Source organism: Cucumis sativus, chromosome 3 (genome assembly GCF_000004075.3).
Source record: "Cucumis sativus cultivar 9930 chromosome 3, Cucumber_9930_V3, whole genome shotgun sequence".
NCBI lineage: Eukaryota > Viridiplantae > Streptophyta > Magnoliopsida > Cucurbitales > Cucurbitaceae > Cucumis > Cucumis sativus.
The window spans coordinates 36,185,786-36,199,848 of record NC_026657.2 but is presented as its reverse complement, the minus strand read 5'-3'; the positions used below and the strand labels follow the sequence as shown (position 1 = coordinate 36,199,848).

The 14,063-nt window shown below is 34.0% G+C and overlaps 1 protein-coding gene, 1 long non-coding RNA gene and 2 other non-coding genes across 8 annotated transcripts; 1 reads left to right on the top strand and 3 right to left on the bottom strand.

The window, feature by feature from the left end:
- Positions 1 to 61: 61 nt before the first annotated feature.
- On the bottom strand, positions 62 to 134 carry TRNAF-GAA. Its single transcript has one exon. It is a non-coding gene; the product is annotated as a tRNA-Phe (tRNA).
- A 73-nt stretch (positions 135 to 207) lies between these two features.
- On the bottom strand, positions 208 to 280 carry TRNAF-GAA. The gene has a single exon. It is a non-coding gene; the product is annotated as a tRNA-Phe (tRNA).
- A 429-nt stretch (positions 281 to 709) lies between these two features.
- On the bottom strand, positions 710 to 10,362 carry LOC101217141 (double-strand break repair protein MRE11). 5 transcript variants are annotated; one of them, XR_004215477.1, is made up of 24 exons: positions 9,449 to 10,173; positions 8,979 to 9,022; positions 8,290 to 8,425; positions 7,675 to 7,832; positions 7,292 to 7,382; positions 6,767 to 6,886; positions 6,626 to 6,694; positions 6,464 to 6,555; positions 6,203 to 6,305; positions 5,996 to 6,103; positions 5,844 to 5,906; positions 5,695 to 5,766; positions 5,205 to 5,282; positions 4,902 to 4,964; positions 4,755 to 4,815; positions 4,456 to 4,538; positions 3,951 to 4,064; positions 3,686 to 3,763; positions 3,310 to 3,381; positions 2,981 to 3,222; positions 2,592 to 2,697; positions 2,193 to 2,390; positions 975 to 1,151; positions 710 to 893 (listed from the first exon to the last, which is right to left on the bottom strand). XR_004215477.1 is itself a non-coding variant. In XM_011654077.2 (23 exons), the coding sequence occupies exons 2-23, from the start codon at positions 8,993 to 8,995 to the stop codon at positions 1,119 to 1,121; spliced, it is 2,157 nt and encodes a 718-aa protein (XP_011652379.1). In that variant the 5' UTR covers positions 8,996 to 9,022; positions 10,251 to 10,362; the 3' UTR covers positions 710 to 1,118. The 5 variants fall into 5 exon arrangements, 4 of the variants coding, with proteins under 4 accessions (XP_011652379.1, XP_031739070.1, XP_031739068.1 ...); XM_011654077.2 differs by lacking the exon at positions 9,449 to 10,173 and adding an exon at positions 10,251 to 10,362 and having other exon boundaries at positions 710 to 1,151; XM_031883210.1 differs by having other exon boundaries at positions 710 to 1,151; positions 3,340 to 3,381; positions 9,449 to 10,176.
- Positions 1,333 to 1,952, top strand: LOC116402826. Its single transcript, XR_004215478.1, has 2 exons — positions 1,333 to 1,476; positions 1,659 to 1,952. It is a non-coding gene; the product is annotated as an uncharacterized LOC116402826 (long non-coding RNA).
- Positions 10,363 to 14,063: the final 3,701 nt, after the last annotated feature.

Sequence of the window (14,063 nt, the reverse complement as noted above, 5' to 3'; positions counted from 1 at the left end):
AAAAAATTAAATATAAATATTGATATGTATATGTTGACCTGTGATTAAAAATGTAATCGAATACGGTGAACGTGGATCGAACACGTGACCTTCAGATCTTCAGTCTGACGCTCTCCCAACTGAGCTATCCCCGCATATGCTTAAGTTATTTCACTAGTATTTATTTGATTTATTTCAACATTTTAATAATAAAATGCAAAAATAATATGCGATGAACGTGGATCGAACACGTGACCTTCAGATCTTCAGTCTGACGCTCTCCCAACTGAGCTATCCTCGCAACTCTATGCAACAACATTAAAATTAAATTATTATACAAAAATATGCAGAAGAATATAAATAAAAACAAAATATTCACCCTTGGTTGAAAAATGTAATAAATTGCATTTAATGATTTTGCTATATAAATTATATATTTGTCAATTTCTTCTATCTTTTGAAAACCCCAAAAAAGAACCCAATAATGATATTGATTGTTAAATTTTTCCTTTTCTCGAAGAGGTTATGGATGTAGTGAAGAGACTACACAATTCTTTCTTTCTTTTTTTCCTATACTGCAGAACAAAATTAACAAACTTTTTCAGTTCAACAATAAAATTACTTTGAAGATACTTGTAGTAACAGAAAAAATAAAAGTGATATTTACAAATAGTAAAATTTGTAATATTCATCCCTAATAGAATCTGAAATTTTACTGTATTCATACATATTTTTAACAGTTTTGTAATTTGAAATAACTTTTCAATATAGAATAAAAATAAAGCTCATACACCTTCGATGGTTAAATATATAAAGCTAGGGCCACTAATGTGCCAAGAAAAAAACTCCAGAAAATGATAGAATAAAAGCTGCCCTCAAATAAGACAATACACACTCTATTTACCGACGAACACCTACAAAACATTCAACTTTCTAGTTAATAAACGTAAGTCTCCAGCTGAAATGTGCTACATCACGAAAACGATTTAACACACCATGAACTATATGATCTCGGCTTGTACAGTGGATGAGTAGAGAGGACAGGAAGTAGGTTCTCCTACTTGATTCGTGACTGAGGTCACTTTTCATGCCACAGCATCCAGTTAATCTATTAGGTTACATTCATAGAAAAGGTACCTTTACCTTCTCAATGCACCATAATTTCTTGTCACCTGAAAATGGAAAGATAGAACCAGGAAAACTGTATTAGGAGGGTCCCTCACTCTTACTCTCTCTCTCTCTCTCGAATAAGAAGAACTATAGCAAGGGTGATTTGTGGTACTTTATTTCGTACAACTCAGAGGATATTAAATAACTGATGCAAGTGGTCTATCAAAGTTTGAACCATCAACTATAGTAAATTTAATGTATTGTAGATATACCAAACAGGAGGAGAGACAATACAAGAGAAACTTTTGAACCAGATGCAAGCAAGGAATATGAAGCATTATTCTTTTGCACAAAACTGAACGCAAGACAAGAAAGAATAAACAATTGGTATACATACTATTGGGCCCTTATGCTTTGAAATTTGTTGAATTTTAGTAATCTTAAATTTAGTTTTCAATGCGAGTTCGTTGTTATTTTTTTAAAAAAAATTATTATCTATTGGCATCTTTACTATGAGTTTTGAAAAAATATTCTGGAAGGCCTCCAATTATTCATACTTACAATCGCAGGGGTATGAGGGGAATTACCCACGACAGCAATGGGAGAGAAGGGAAAGATGCCTGATAGGGCCCACTAATGATGGGGTAGAAAATGATTGTTTTGGTATTGGTGTAGGTAGGTTTTATTTTGGTTAAAGGCTGCTGAAACTTTTAGAGGGAGAGGTTGTCAGCCTTCTCGAAGGAGCTAGATTTGTTATCTTGTTTTCAGTATTTGTTCGTTCTGTGATTACTCTTTGGCTTGTTTTGTGAACATTCTCTTTGAATATCAATATATATCTACAGAGTGCTGCCTCTTTTTCTATCTTTGTTGAGTTTTCCTGAGTTTCAAGTGGGAAGTCATAACAAATTCGTATATAACTATAATGATTGTTTAATCAATTTCAGTAAAAGTTAACTTTGAGGAACTAACTTTAAGATTTATTGAAAATATAAGGGCTAAAATTGGACAATGGGAAGTTACAAGGCCTAAAACTAAATAAACATCAAATTACGAGGTCCAAAATGGTAATTTAACTGTAAAAGAAAATTTATGAAGAGACTAACCCGAGGCTGAGACTTATTTAATAGCTTTCTAGCGTTGTCTTCATCTTCACTATCATCGTCATTATCTCTACTTATGAACGTTCGCTGAACCAAAGAGTTGTCAGATTTCCTTCCTCGTTTAGATTGAGTGGATCCTCTCCCTCTACCCCTTGGAGCAGTGCGCTTTCTTCCTTTGCTGAGAAGACTTTCATCATTTTCCTATTAGAAAACGAACGTGGTTCCACAAATAGATCAAATAAGCATGGGAATCGACATAATTCAGGGAAGGGAAAAGTTTTGCAGGCAAAAGCAGCTAAAATTTTAAATAAAAAGTTCAATGGTTAGCTTTTAGGATTTGATCTTTAAGTTGTATGTTCTCCACCTGAATCAACCCAAGCTAATTGATAAAAGGTAACCTACCGAACTGTCATTAATTTCTTCAACTTCATTTTCCCTTGCTTCTCCACTAGAAGCAGAATTCATAGCATCTGTGTTGACTATGCTTTGAACAGCAGCAGTTGCAGATCTGCATTGTTTAGGTACGACATTATACAATCTGATTTAAGTATGACACGAAGGACATTCTTTATATAAATATTTAATCATCATACGGACAAGTAGCAGCATCCTTTTAACTACAACTACAAGGTTGTCAATTCTTTTGCTGTATAAGAGAAACGGCCGCAATCACACAGATATAGATTATCGGGTTCTTATACTGTTTCTGGTCTCTTCTGACTAGTAGCATTGACGTTTACAGATTCTCAGGACTAAAATGAATATTTACTATGAATTGTATCAAGAAAAACCTTTGTGATTTGCGAAATCCAAGAGCTGCATCGAGAGTTGTCTGCTTAAGGCTACTACTGCTCCCCCTCCCTCTACCCCTTCCTCTTCCTCGTGTGGAAGTTTTAGTTGAAGTGTCTTCAGCTGCCCTAGATGATACTTTACGACCTCTAGTGGATTTTGATCCAGACGTTTTTGCTGCATCCTCATCATCACTAAAAGAAACAGCAGACCCAACTGTCATGGAACTTCTACTACCGAAATCCTGATATTGCACATAATAATCAATGAAAATTAAATAGATAACAAGAGAAATGGCAAAACTTATGAGAGTAGAATAAGGTATAATTACTTTTGAAGACTGAATAGATGATGTGAATACCGTATCATTCTTGGAATGGGTGTTCCTCTCCTTGACTCGGTCCTGCAAAATATATATCTCTTCATCAATTACATGCAAACTTACCACCCTTTCAGTTTCACTATTTAGTTTAAGAAAATTAAAAGGAACATTGGGTCCTAGTAACTATACAGTTAAAATGGGTATCCCTTCTTTAATATGATTACCATCCCAACCATCTGCACTTATTGCATCTATAATTGTTTCCACCTACTTTCTTTCTAACTATTTATCTTTCTGTGCGTATGTGTCCGTAAGAGATTGCAAGTGCATCGTGAGAAAAAGAGAGGGAGGGAGGGAGAGAAGAGAAAGAGAAAGAGGGACTTTCCTCCAAGCACTCGCCAACTTTAAGAATTAAATCTTCTTCTTCAAACTTCAAAGAATCCGCATCATGAGAAATTTTATTCTATGATGAGAAAATTTTAAGAATTATTAGCATTGGAGATAAAGGAAAATCGAAATATATGAAGTAGAATTTACTTAAGGAGAAATTTTCAATCCTTTGGCAAGCTATTAATTATTATCAAACTAAACATATATAGATCAAAGCAAGAGGATTCATACAACAGTGGAGCATAACTAGAACTACTTACTCGTGTTTCTTCTAGATTGTATTGCACGCAGGAATAAAATGCCATTTTGTCATCTTTATTTACGAAATTGTGCAACGCAACATCCAAATCATTGACAGGAAGGATCTCCATTTTCTGAATGATCAAATATGGTCATAGCCACAACAAAGGAGATTAAAATACTGATAAATAAACTGTTAAGAAACATAATATCATTGAAAGTGCATCATCTTTATGATTTTGAATGCCCAATTCTTAAATTCTCAAGAAAAAAGAAACGGAAAATTATAGTAATAGAAAACAACAAAAAGTTCAGTCATAGGATAAAATAGCCCAAACAATGTGATATTGTCAATAATCTTGTGACCCTATTTCTGGTCTAATTTATGTGAAAAGTTACTCTCGGTAATTTATGATTTCTAGTACTTAAAAGATATATTACACAGTAACCCAAATAGGAGCTGCTCCATAAAGTTGATATAGTAGATGATAGGAAAAAGAGGAACAAAAAAATAGTTAATTATACCAGATTATTTTCAGCAACTAAAGCCTCTATATTTTGTTGATTCAGTTCTTCTGGACGAAGCCTTTCTGAATCGTCAATTTTCACTATGGAAGGAAGGAAAGAAGTTAAAGTATAGATAAAACTATGAAGCAACAACTAGTAGGGACTTAGGTTATCCAATTCCAAGTAATTAAAAAAAAAACACAGTTAACCACTTGGCACTTGAGGTGTGACACTAAGAAAAATCCAATGCCAACAAACACCATCCTTCCCCAGCCTCCTACTCAATACCGAAGGGTAAAACACTAGCAACTAATCACCTTCATTGCGGCCTTTCCTTGAAGCTTTTGAGAATATAAGGATGTCTTGAGGATTTGCTACCTGGAAATAAATACGTCAAATTGTTCTGCACAATATTGCAAAATAAATACAATTTCCTGATCCAGGATACCAGTAAACAAAACTACCTTCCCAACATATTTCTGACCAAACCTTTGAGGATTTATTGTCATAAACCCAGAATAATCCACCTGCAAAATTTTAAAAGTTCATGAGCCATACAAAAAGGATTTCATTATTCTGAATGAACAATTGGCATTGAATCGACTAGATTTTGTGAGAACCAAAAAGAGAAAACTAATAAAAATATAGCAAAGTGAGATTTAAGATGTTGAGCTACGTTCTAAATGGCTCAAAAAAATGCAGTTAACCTTGTGACTTAAGCTAGGGAGATGCAACAAAGAAAAAAGATCTTTCTAGGGTTGGCTTACCTTTATGCGAACTAATGGAAGCTTGAGCTCTGATCTGTTTACAACCCTTTTGCTAGATTTCTCAATCAAATTTTGAACCTGGTAAACATTGTGAATATCAGAATATGTAATTCATACACCCTGGTTGGTTGTAGCACTATAACATAAACACTTAAATCACCAATGGACCAAAAAGCTTAGGCTGATAAGTAAAAGAAAATTTAATATAATATCTAACACTCCTCCCTCACTTCTAGGCTTGAAATATGTGAAAGGTCCAACAAGTGAAAACTAATATTAAATAGAGAGGAAATAAAATATCAAGGGTTTGAACACAAGACCTCCTGAACCAACCTGATCTAATACCATCTTTAGATCGCTAGTTAACCAAAAGCTTAAACTGATGGATGAAAGCGAATTTAATATAATATCTAACATAAACTTACACCAATAAAACAAAATGGAAAAATGAAAAACATATTTCAAAACTATTTGGAGAACTTTTATGTACCACTTTGTCTAAGTGTTCGATAATTGAGTTTTGATCATTAGAGTCGATGTCAGGCTCGTCCTTCAATACAATCTGCATCAGAAAATCTGATTAATCAATCATTAGGTTTGGATTGATGAACATTGACTAAAAACCACATCTAGCATTACCTCTGTGTACTCAAATGGTCTTACAGATGTCAAAGGTATCTTGGTTGGCCGATATTGATTACCCTAAGTACATGATGATCCATGATTAAGAAAACACAAATCTAAATAAATTGCAGCTTCCATGCATACATGCAAAAATATTGTCACAGAACCTTAATTTCCAACAAAAGAACATGTTTTGGTTTTGATTCACCATCAATCAATGATGTTGCAACTGAGGAACCTGGTTGTGTGATGTGAAACCCCATCCCAGGAACTTCCTGGAAAGAAATAGTAGCCATTCAATTTTATGAACTATCCGGATGATTGCTCAATTGTGTATCTTCTTTTGGAGAGAGAGAAAGAGAGAGTGATGCTACCAGAGGGTCAACCAAACATTCGTGTTCATGTCCCCAAACAATGAAGTCCAGGAAGCGAGGTAAAAAATGCTCATTTATTGCATTTTTAGGATTTGCCTTTACTCTGCAGGCGAAAGTAATTTTTCGTCGGATTAATTTAATATCCACTAAACTAGCACCGCAGTATGGTTGGTCCATCGCACATGGAATTTATAGAAGATATTTTTAAATGCGGAAAACTAAATTTTCCTGAAATGTAGGACTAGGCATAAACTATGTAACCTGTTTTGATGAAGTACCAGAATATTGAACCAGTCTGTCACTTGACAGCCTTCCTGTGCTTCCGGCCGCATCCACTGAACAGCATGTGGTGTCTGAGAAGTGAAATAAATGTGAGCATCATAAATACCTAGGAACTCAAAGGCTGATTTCAACGTAAAATACCTGGAACATCCTGTTCAGCCTTTCATCTCTAATATTTCCAAGACCATAAAGAGCTACTGATGTTGAACCCTACAAAAGTATAGCACGCTCAGATTATTAAGTATACTGCCTTGATTTCATTGAAACTACCCACCAACCAACCTTTCTGATAAGAATGGGGCAGAGCGTGATCTGACCAACACCAGAACCACCAAGAACCATTTTCCCAAAGTAGTTCACAAGATTGCATGCAGAGAGAATATCAACGGCAGAAAGGTTGTCCTATCCACCAATAATATATAGATGGTATAAAGATAGGTAAACCACAAACAAAAGAATAGCCGATAGAGCTTGCAGAAGAACTGCTGAAAATAGGAAAGTTTGTTTCTTTTTATTGATTAGGTTTTTTTTTTCTAAGTAGTTTCCTTCCTTTTTTTTGCTCCTTTCTTTCTTCTTGATACCATTTTTGTATAACTTATTTGGCTATTTCACTCCCTTTAGTTTTATTGTATATTTTGCAAGGGCTTGAATTAGAGAAATCTGTCCAGCAAAGCAAAGAGCTAAGTAGAGTAGATTACTTGTTAGACCTTGTTAACCAAAACCAGGTAAAAAAAAAGGAGCTGATTTGGTTGCAGTATTCACTGCAGAATTATCATAATTAAAGACATATGTCTACTATATTCATACCACTCCAGCAGGATCATCATGGTTTCCATGAATACTGAATACTGGTAAACCAACATTAAAATGAGGATCTTCGTAGTTGACATGGCCAAATCTGTTCAAGAGAAGAATGCAATCAGAAAAACAAGGAAACATTTTGGAAACAACATCTAGAAAATGTGAAATCAGTGCCGGATTCAAAGAAAGATTATAAAATCAGTTTCACAACAAGAGGAAATGAGAATTAAGAAGATTGAAGCAATTCCAAGTGCAAACGTCCAAGGTTGATATGAAAAGCATGAACTGGGGACATTTTTAGTAATTAGGAAAAACTTTTAGCATAGGCATGAAAAAGAGGAAAGAATTTTGCAGGAAGAGGCAGTTCGGATGCCCATGTAAGAAATTACGTGTTTGGAAAATTGATGGTTTGGTCGCTAACAACTTGGAACTGCACCGGTTTATCATTAAGGCAATGACGCCGCAGGATCTCTATTGCCTTCACTAATGTCGATCGTGATGGCTTGTTCTCATGGAAAAGGTCACCGCCAAGAAGTAAAAAATCCACCTGAATGGGAACAATTGCCAATTAGGAGTAGCATTTGACAAGTCTAAGGAATCAACAAATCCAGCATATGATTTGAAGTAACAAGAAACAATATGTTATTTCTGTGACCTCTCTTTTAATTAGATCTAAAAGATTAAGACAATAAGATAAACAAAGAAAACTCAAGAACTAATATTCCAATAGTTTCAATGGACTTGAATTGGAAGGAATAATCTACATGCAGTTACTTTCTGCTTCTGCCCAGATAAAAGAAGCAAAACATTTGAAACAATTTATCAGTTTCTACAACAAAAATACTAATAGAAGTAAATTAAAGTAATTATAATTAATTTCCCCAACTCATGCCTCAAAAGTTCTTTTACCAAGGACAAAGGGGCTGGACAACGAGACCACAATAAATATACAGGCAGAGTGAACAAGCATCCAAGGAAAACAAAACACAGGAATAAAGGACCACCTGCTTTTGTTCTGCAATTGAGCATATCTCTTCAAATGCCTTGAATGAATCATGTCGCCTTATCTCATCCTTCTCCAAGTAGCCCAGATGGCAATCTGTTGCGACAAGTACTCGAAGTGTATTTTTCATCTCCTCCCTGATAATTTATCATTCTAGTTTCATATATAATTGTGAAAGTTTTTGGAAATAGTACAAAAAGAAAAGTTATTTGTCTGCTTTATATAGCTTCTCGTAATCATACTATTCTAAGCATGCACATAAAATTCCTTTGATAGAAATACAAATCTGAGTAGGAAGTTGAAATTTCATTTCTATGTTCCAACCAAACTCAAGAAACCTTCCAAAGCACTGAATAACAAGTGAAGAGAAAGATTGGTCTTCCCATTGAACTTAAGTCTATGAAGGCCATTATTGATCAAATAACGAATAAATGCTCTCCAAATTGAATTTCAAAAAATACATGTTTACAAAGTGCATAAAACTGAAAGCTAGTAACAGCACCACATCAACAATGCGCTCCTCTCCCCTAGGAGCACATACAAATATACATCTATTTTTCTCAATCTAGACTTTCCAAAAAGATTTCAAAGTCTGCAGTGAACTACAATTTGATTTTTAGAAGCACTCCAACATTTTGAAATGAGAAGAAAAAAAATCCAACAAAATAAGGATAAAAGATGGCCGATTACCGAGACAACTCCCCCATTGCAGTAAGCTTTGGACGTCCTCAAGCCTACATTATAACAAAACATTGTGAATGGTGTTAACCTGGATACAACATACGAAGTTACAATTTCTGATCAGAAGCACTTCCAGCAATGTGATGAAAAAGTTAACCGTCCAATTCTTCAATATCTCCCATCATTTCCAAAACAATCTAGTGAACTACCACAAGTCAAAATCAATACTGTGAAGAATAAAAAGGTATGTTCCACTCAAATTTCCTATTTCATAAGCCTAGTTACAAGTCATAAATCGTCTTTGCTTTGGCTTGCGAGAGACTGTCAAAATCAAATCAATCAGTTTCTTAGTCATTCTATGTTGAAGAAGCTAGATCGCTCATCATCATTTTTCTTGATTACAGACATCGAATAGACAATCTTTTAGACTCTTTTTTTTTCTATATAATCTTTTAAGTAGAAAGGAAGAAGAAATGCACCGCTTTCTAATTGAAGAAGAGCAGAAAAAAGGATATGAGACTGAATGACTGAAACTCTTTCGCTGAGGTTTTTCACTCGAGATCTCCCACTGCTTTTCTTTTAGCTGGGTCTACATTCGTGCCTTGTCGATTCACCAAATAAATAAGCAAGAAATTTCCCTGATCTGACTTCGAAGGCGCACGATGCGCACCTGCTCAACTAGATCTCTTAAGAATCCCCACTGATAGAATGAGGAGGGGCAATTGCTTTATTCAAAGTGATAGCGGATGCTGGGGAAAAGTGAGAACCGGTCCGGGGTAGCTTAATTAGTGAAGAAGAATCACAGAAAAAATGAACTTCCAATTCCATTCAACTGCGCATTAAAGAGAGAATTTCCGATCTTCCGGTTCTTCAAATACGAGATTTTTCTCTTTTGTGGAAAAATGAAAAAGAGAATGAAAGGACGACTTCTGCGGATGATGATGAAACTGGGCGGGGAAGATGATTGGCACTGCCCGGCATAGTAGGGGACTCTACCTCCTTGATGACGATACCTCTTCTAGTAGCATTTCTAGGACTAGTCTAAACAAGATTTTAAGCGTGAATATTTAAAGTTGATACTGAAAAGGGCAAGCACTTTAGACAAGTAGCGAGTTAGCTAATCAACAGAGAATGATTCCGTAAGTGTGAGATAGAGAAAATGGAGAAAAAATTGACTCTCGAAAAAGAGTTGGTGATTAATTTTCTTAATCAAGTCGCATTTTCACTGAAGCGAAAACAGCAAAATGGAATATAGAATAAAATGAAACAGAGTTTGAATACCTATGGTTATGGCGATTAGACGAGCTACAGAGCTAGCAGAGCGAGAGTTGAGACATGGAAATGAGGAATAAGGTCAAAGCGCTGAAGCGTGGCGGGGAATATTTGAAGCAACCGCCGAGTCTTCCAGAGGGTTTTGAATTCTAATAATATTTTTAATAGATTGTTAGAATAAAAATTAAAATTTCTTGCTAAAATTTAAATTCCATCCTCCATATATTTGCAAATATTTGGTTCATATTGGAATGTTTGAAAATATTCCTTTGCAAAATATAACTCTTTTTCAATAAATTAATAGATTTAGAAAATACGTTTTTTGTTCTTAAACTTTTTGTCTAGTTTTCATGGTTGAGATTTATGTTCTAAAGCCACTTAATTAATTAATTATTTGACATCATATTTTATTATTTTAAATATTCAATAGTGGGTTATCTATTATAGTGTTTACACATGCTTCTACTGTGAAAATTCAATTTATTCATTGATGATGTTCAAATAATAACCTAAATGGTTCACACTATATGGATGAGATCGAATGACTTATAATCATGTTAACATTCGAGTGAAGATATTATTTACAACGAGTTTATGTAAGATTAGACTGCAAAATCATTAATATCTTTTTGTAACAACGTTGATTGAAAAGATTAATATTTCATAGAGTAACCATATGTAAACTCTATCTCAATCTTAAGCGAGTTGCAAACTGTTACTCTTATCATTAAATCTATATGGGTGTGGTGGCATGTGTTAGTGAGAACTTTTTCATATATACACACCTATATATATCTTGAAAAAGAAAGGAACTTTGATTTACAAAAGTCACACGCATTGCTCACAACTATACAAAGTGAGTGAATTGTCCATTGTTCACAATTTCCTGCAAAAAGTAAACAAAATTAGAGAGTAATTAGATAACTACACCCATACATGTGAAGCTATTAATTAAACAAAATATTTGTTCATCATCCACTATCTCTTCCATAATTTAAGTATTAGCATCACTTATCTATGAAATCATGTTTAAAAGTATAATCTCGAATAGTGAAGATATAATCAATCAAAGGTTGATCATCTCTGCTACAGTCCTTGAGGCTTTGAACACGCTCCGATGTCGATAAGTTATTAATTGACATTATCTCATCATACAAACTTTGTCTTCTTTCAGCACCATCAGCTTCGTGTTGAAAATATGAAGCAAACTCAGCAATATAGACAATTGCTTCAGAATTCGTAGATTTTAACTCACCCATGGTTTCACTTATTGTTTCAATTAATGACTCACCTCATTTTCTTTTCTTCTCACTTCTCATTTGAAGCTATAGTTTGTTGTGTTTCACTGTAACATGTTGCACCCTCAAAATTGTTATCATTTCCATATGATCGACGGATATAGCAATCAATTGAATCTGCTTGAGTCTCTACAACAATTGACTCAACCATATCTTCGAAACTTGCAACAATGTCAACCACATTAGCTCGATCTTTTCCAAATACGAGTTGTAGATCTTTAAAGTATAGAAAAATCTTATTATGAAGGTCTTTGACTGTTGATATGACTTTACAACACAAAATAATTACAAAAGAAAACAGCGTACATATTTGAAATAATTATCATTTGAAAGTACCAATAGTACGTGACAATCAATTGCTATACTGGGAGATCTTGATCGCCTTCTAAGCTATGTGATAAGACTCTATATGGTAAGGGTGGAAATGTTTCTTGCGACTTGACACAATGAGGCGTTTTGATCAGACATTGAGGAAGTTCCTATGCATTCTGATAGTTGACGACAAGAGCTTTCTTAATAAGAAGGTAATTGACGTCATTTTTATGTCTGAAATGTGATGCTCAGTAAGTCAGCATTCTAACCCTGTCACCTAGTATGGTCATAATTAGGATGGCGAAAGAGCTATGTTGCAGTACGCGGTTCGTTGAAGTTCACCACCCAACAGAAGTAATCATGCTTGTCTTGAAGTGTTCATCGGAGAAGTCTATAGATGAAGAGTTTCAGGCAAGGTTTTAAGAATTTGATCCGAATTTTGAGCTAAGTAGGAGTTGAAGAAATTGCAAGACGTATGTTAAGGAGATTTTCCTCATATTAAGTCTCGTGCCCAAGGTTGATAAGGAGTTGGCTAAGTGCTTAGAACAAAAGGGAACTTTACCTTGATATTGAGTGGTTTTAAAATGTTTTGGAACTTCATTTATTTTCAACTCATCTTTGAACTCTCAAGTATTGATGTTTATTTAATATTGTTGCTATTTGATTTATAAATGAGCATGTTTTGAAAATGGATTATGATTTATGTTTTGTGAAATGTTTTAGTACCCATATGTGATGAATAAAGTCTTATGCTTGCTTTGTGAACTGGTATGAGATGCCTTAATACTCGTTGTGTGATCTGATATAACATGCATTTTGCTTGCTTTGTGATATGAAATTTGAAGTTGCATTATGTGTAATATAATTGATGGTATTCATTGAATGTGTTAAGATTACTCTGCAGAGCCGCAACTCGACAACGAAATGTTGATAACATTTTAGTTGAGGTGATGGGTACACTTTTAAAACGTTGAAAATTACGCAGTATAATTTATGATAAAATGATTTGTGCAAGAACGATGGATTTACGCGGTATGATTTATGTTTAAAATATTTATTCAAGTAAGATGAATTTTCAAAGTGAATCTTGTGAACTAAGCATACATGGATTTCTAATTTTTTGAAATTGCTTAAGGCGGTGTCATGTTTGTGTTTGTAAAATGAATTTCAAAACTTATGATTTGTGTGTTCTGTTAATGGAAACCTACCGTCAAAAAGTACATGTGTTAGATGAAATTCCCACTCATTAGATATTTTGTATAATATTTCAAATGTTTTGTTTTCTCTCCCGCAGATAGATGAAGTACATTCAACATGTGATTTGTCATCTTGATAGTCTTCTATGCCATAGTTATATTACATTGTTAGTGAAACCCCACTAGCTCTATCACATAGCATATAGACTAGTTGGACGAGAAGAGAATATTTTGTACTCAAGTTAATTGAACTTGAACTATTTTGTGTAAATTCTATGTTGTTATGAGGTACTTTCCTCCTAATGTTGTCCAACTTCCAAATGCATAATATGTTATGATATCTTAAGCAGAAATTGTTTAAGTGGTATAAACATTAGGCATTAGTAATAAGTTAGTGTCTAAACATTTTATAGAATAAAGTCTTTCGCTAAATTAACTAAAGCTATGACATGATAACGTAATTCCACTTATTAGATGTCCAACGTGTTATTTTTCAATGAGATAAACATTGAGAGTCTAGGTCATCACACTTTCTCTCTCGATCATGTGAACTGACTTCGAGAGAGGATTGTTTTTTAGGTGTAAGCAGAATAAGTTTAAGTATTTTTTGTGGAATGGCCTAGGTAGTCATATATGTTCCTTAGCCCGATACTAAAAAAATATACTTCTCAACTTCTAGGCATTTGAGAATGTCATTCCATCCAAATCCAGAGCAATTTGATCCTAACATCTTAGCTATTGCGAATTGTTTTTCAACATTTTTACCCTTGACGCAACATGTGGTGTAGCCTCCTATTTTTGTACGACCTTATTTAAAATTAATTCAATTTTTAGATTTTTTTTTTAATTTAGTTAATTTTTAATTTTTTGATTAACCTTATTTTAAAAAAATAAATGTTATTTAACTATTTTAAAGTTTCCCGTGAATACTTGATCAAAGTATCTAAATCAATTAGTCAAATTACTAAAAATGGTAAGTTTTTTAAATTGGTTTGTTGACAAAGGCTTTACGTGCT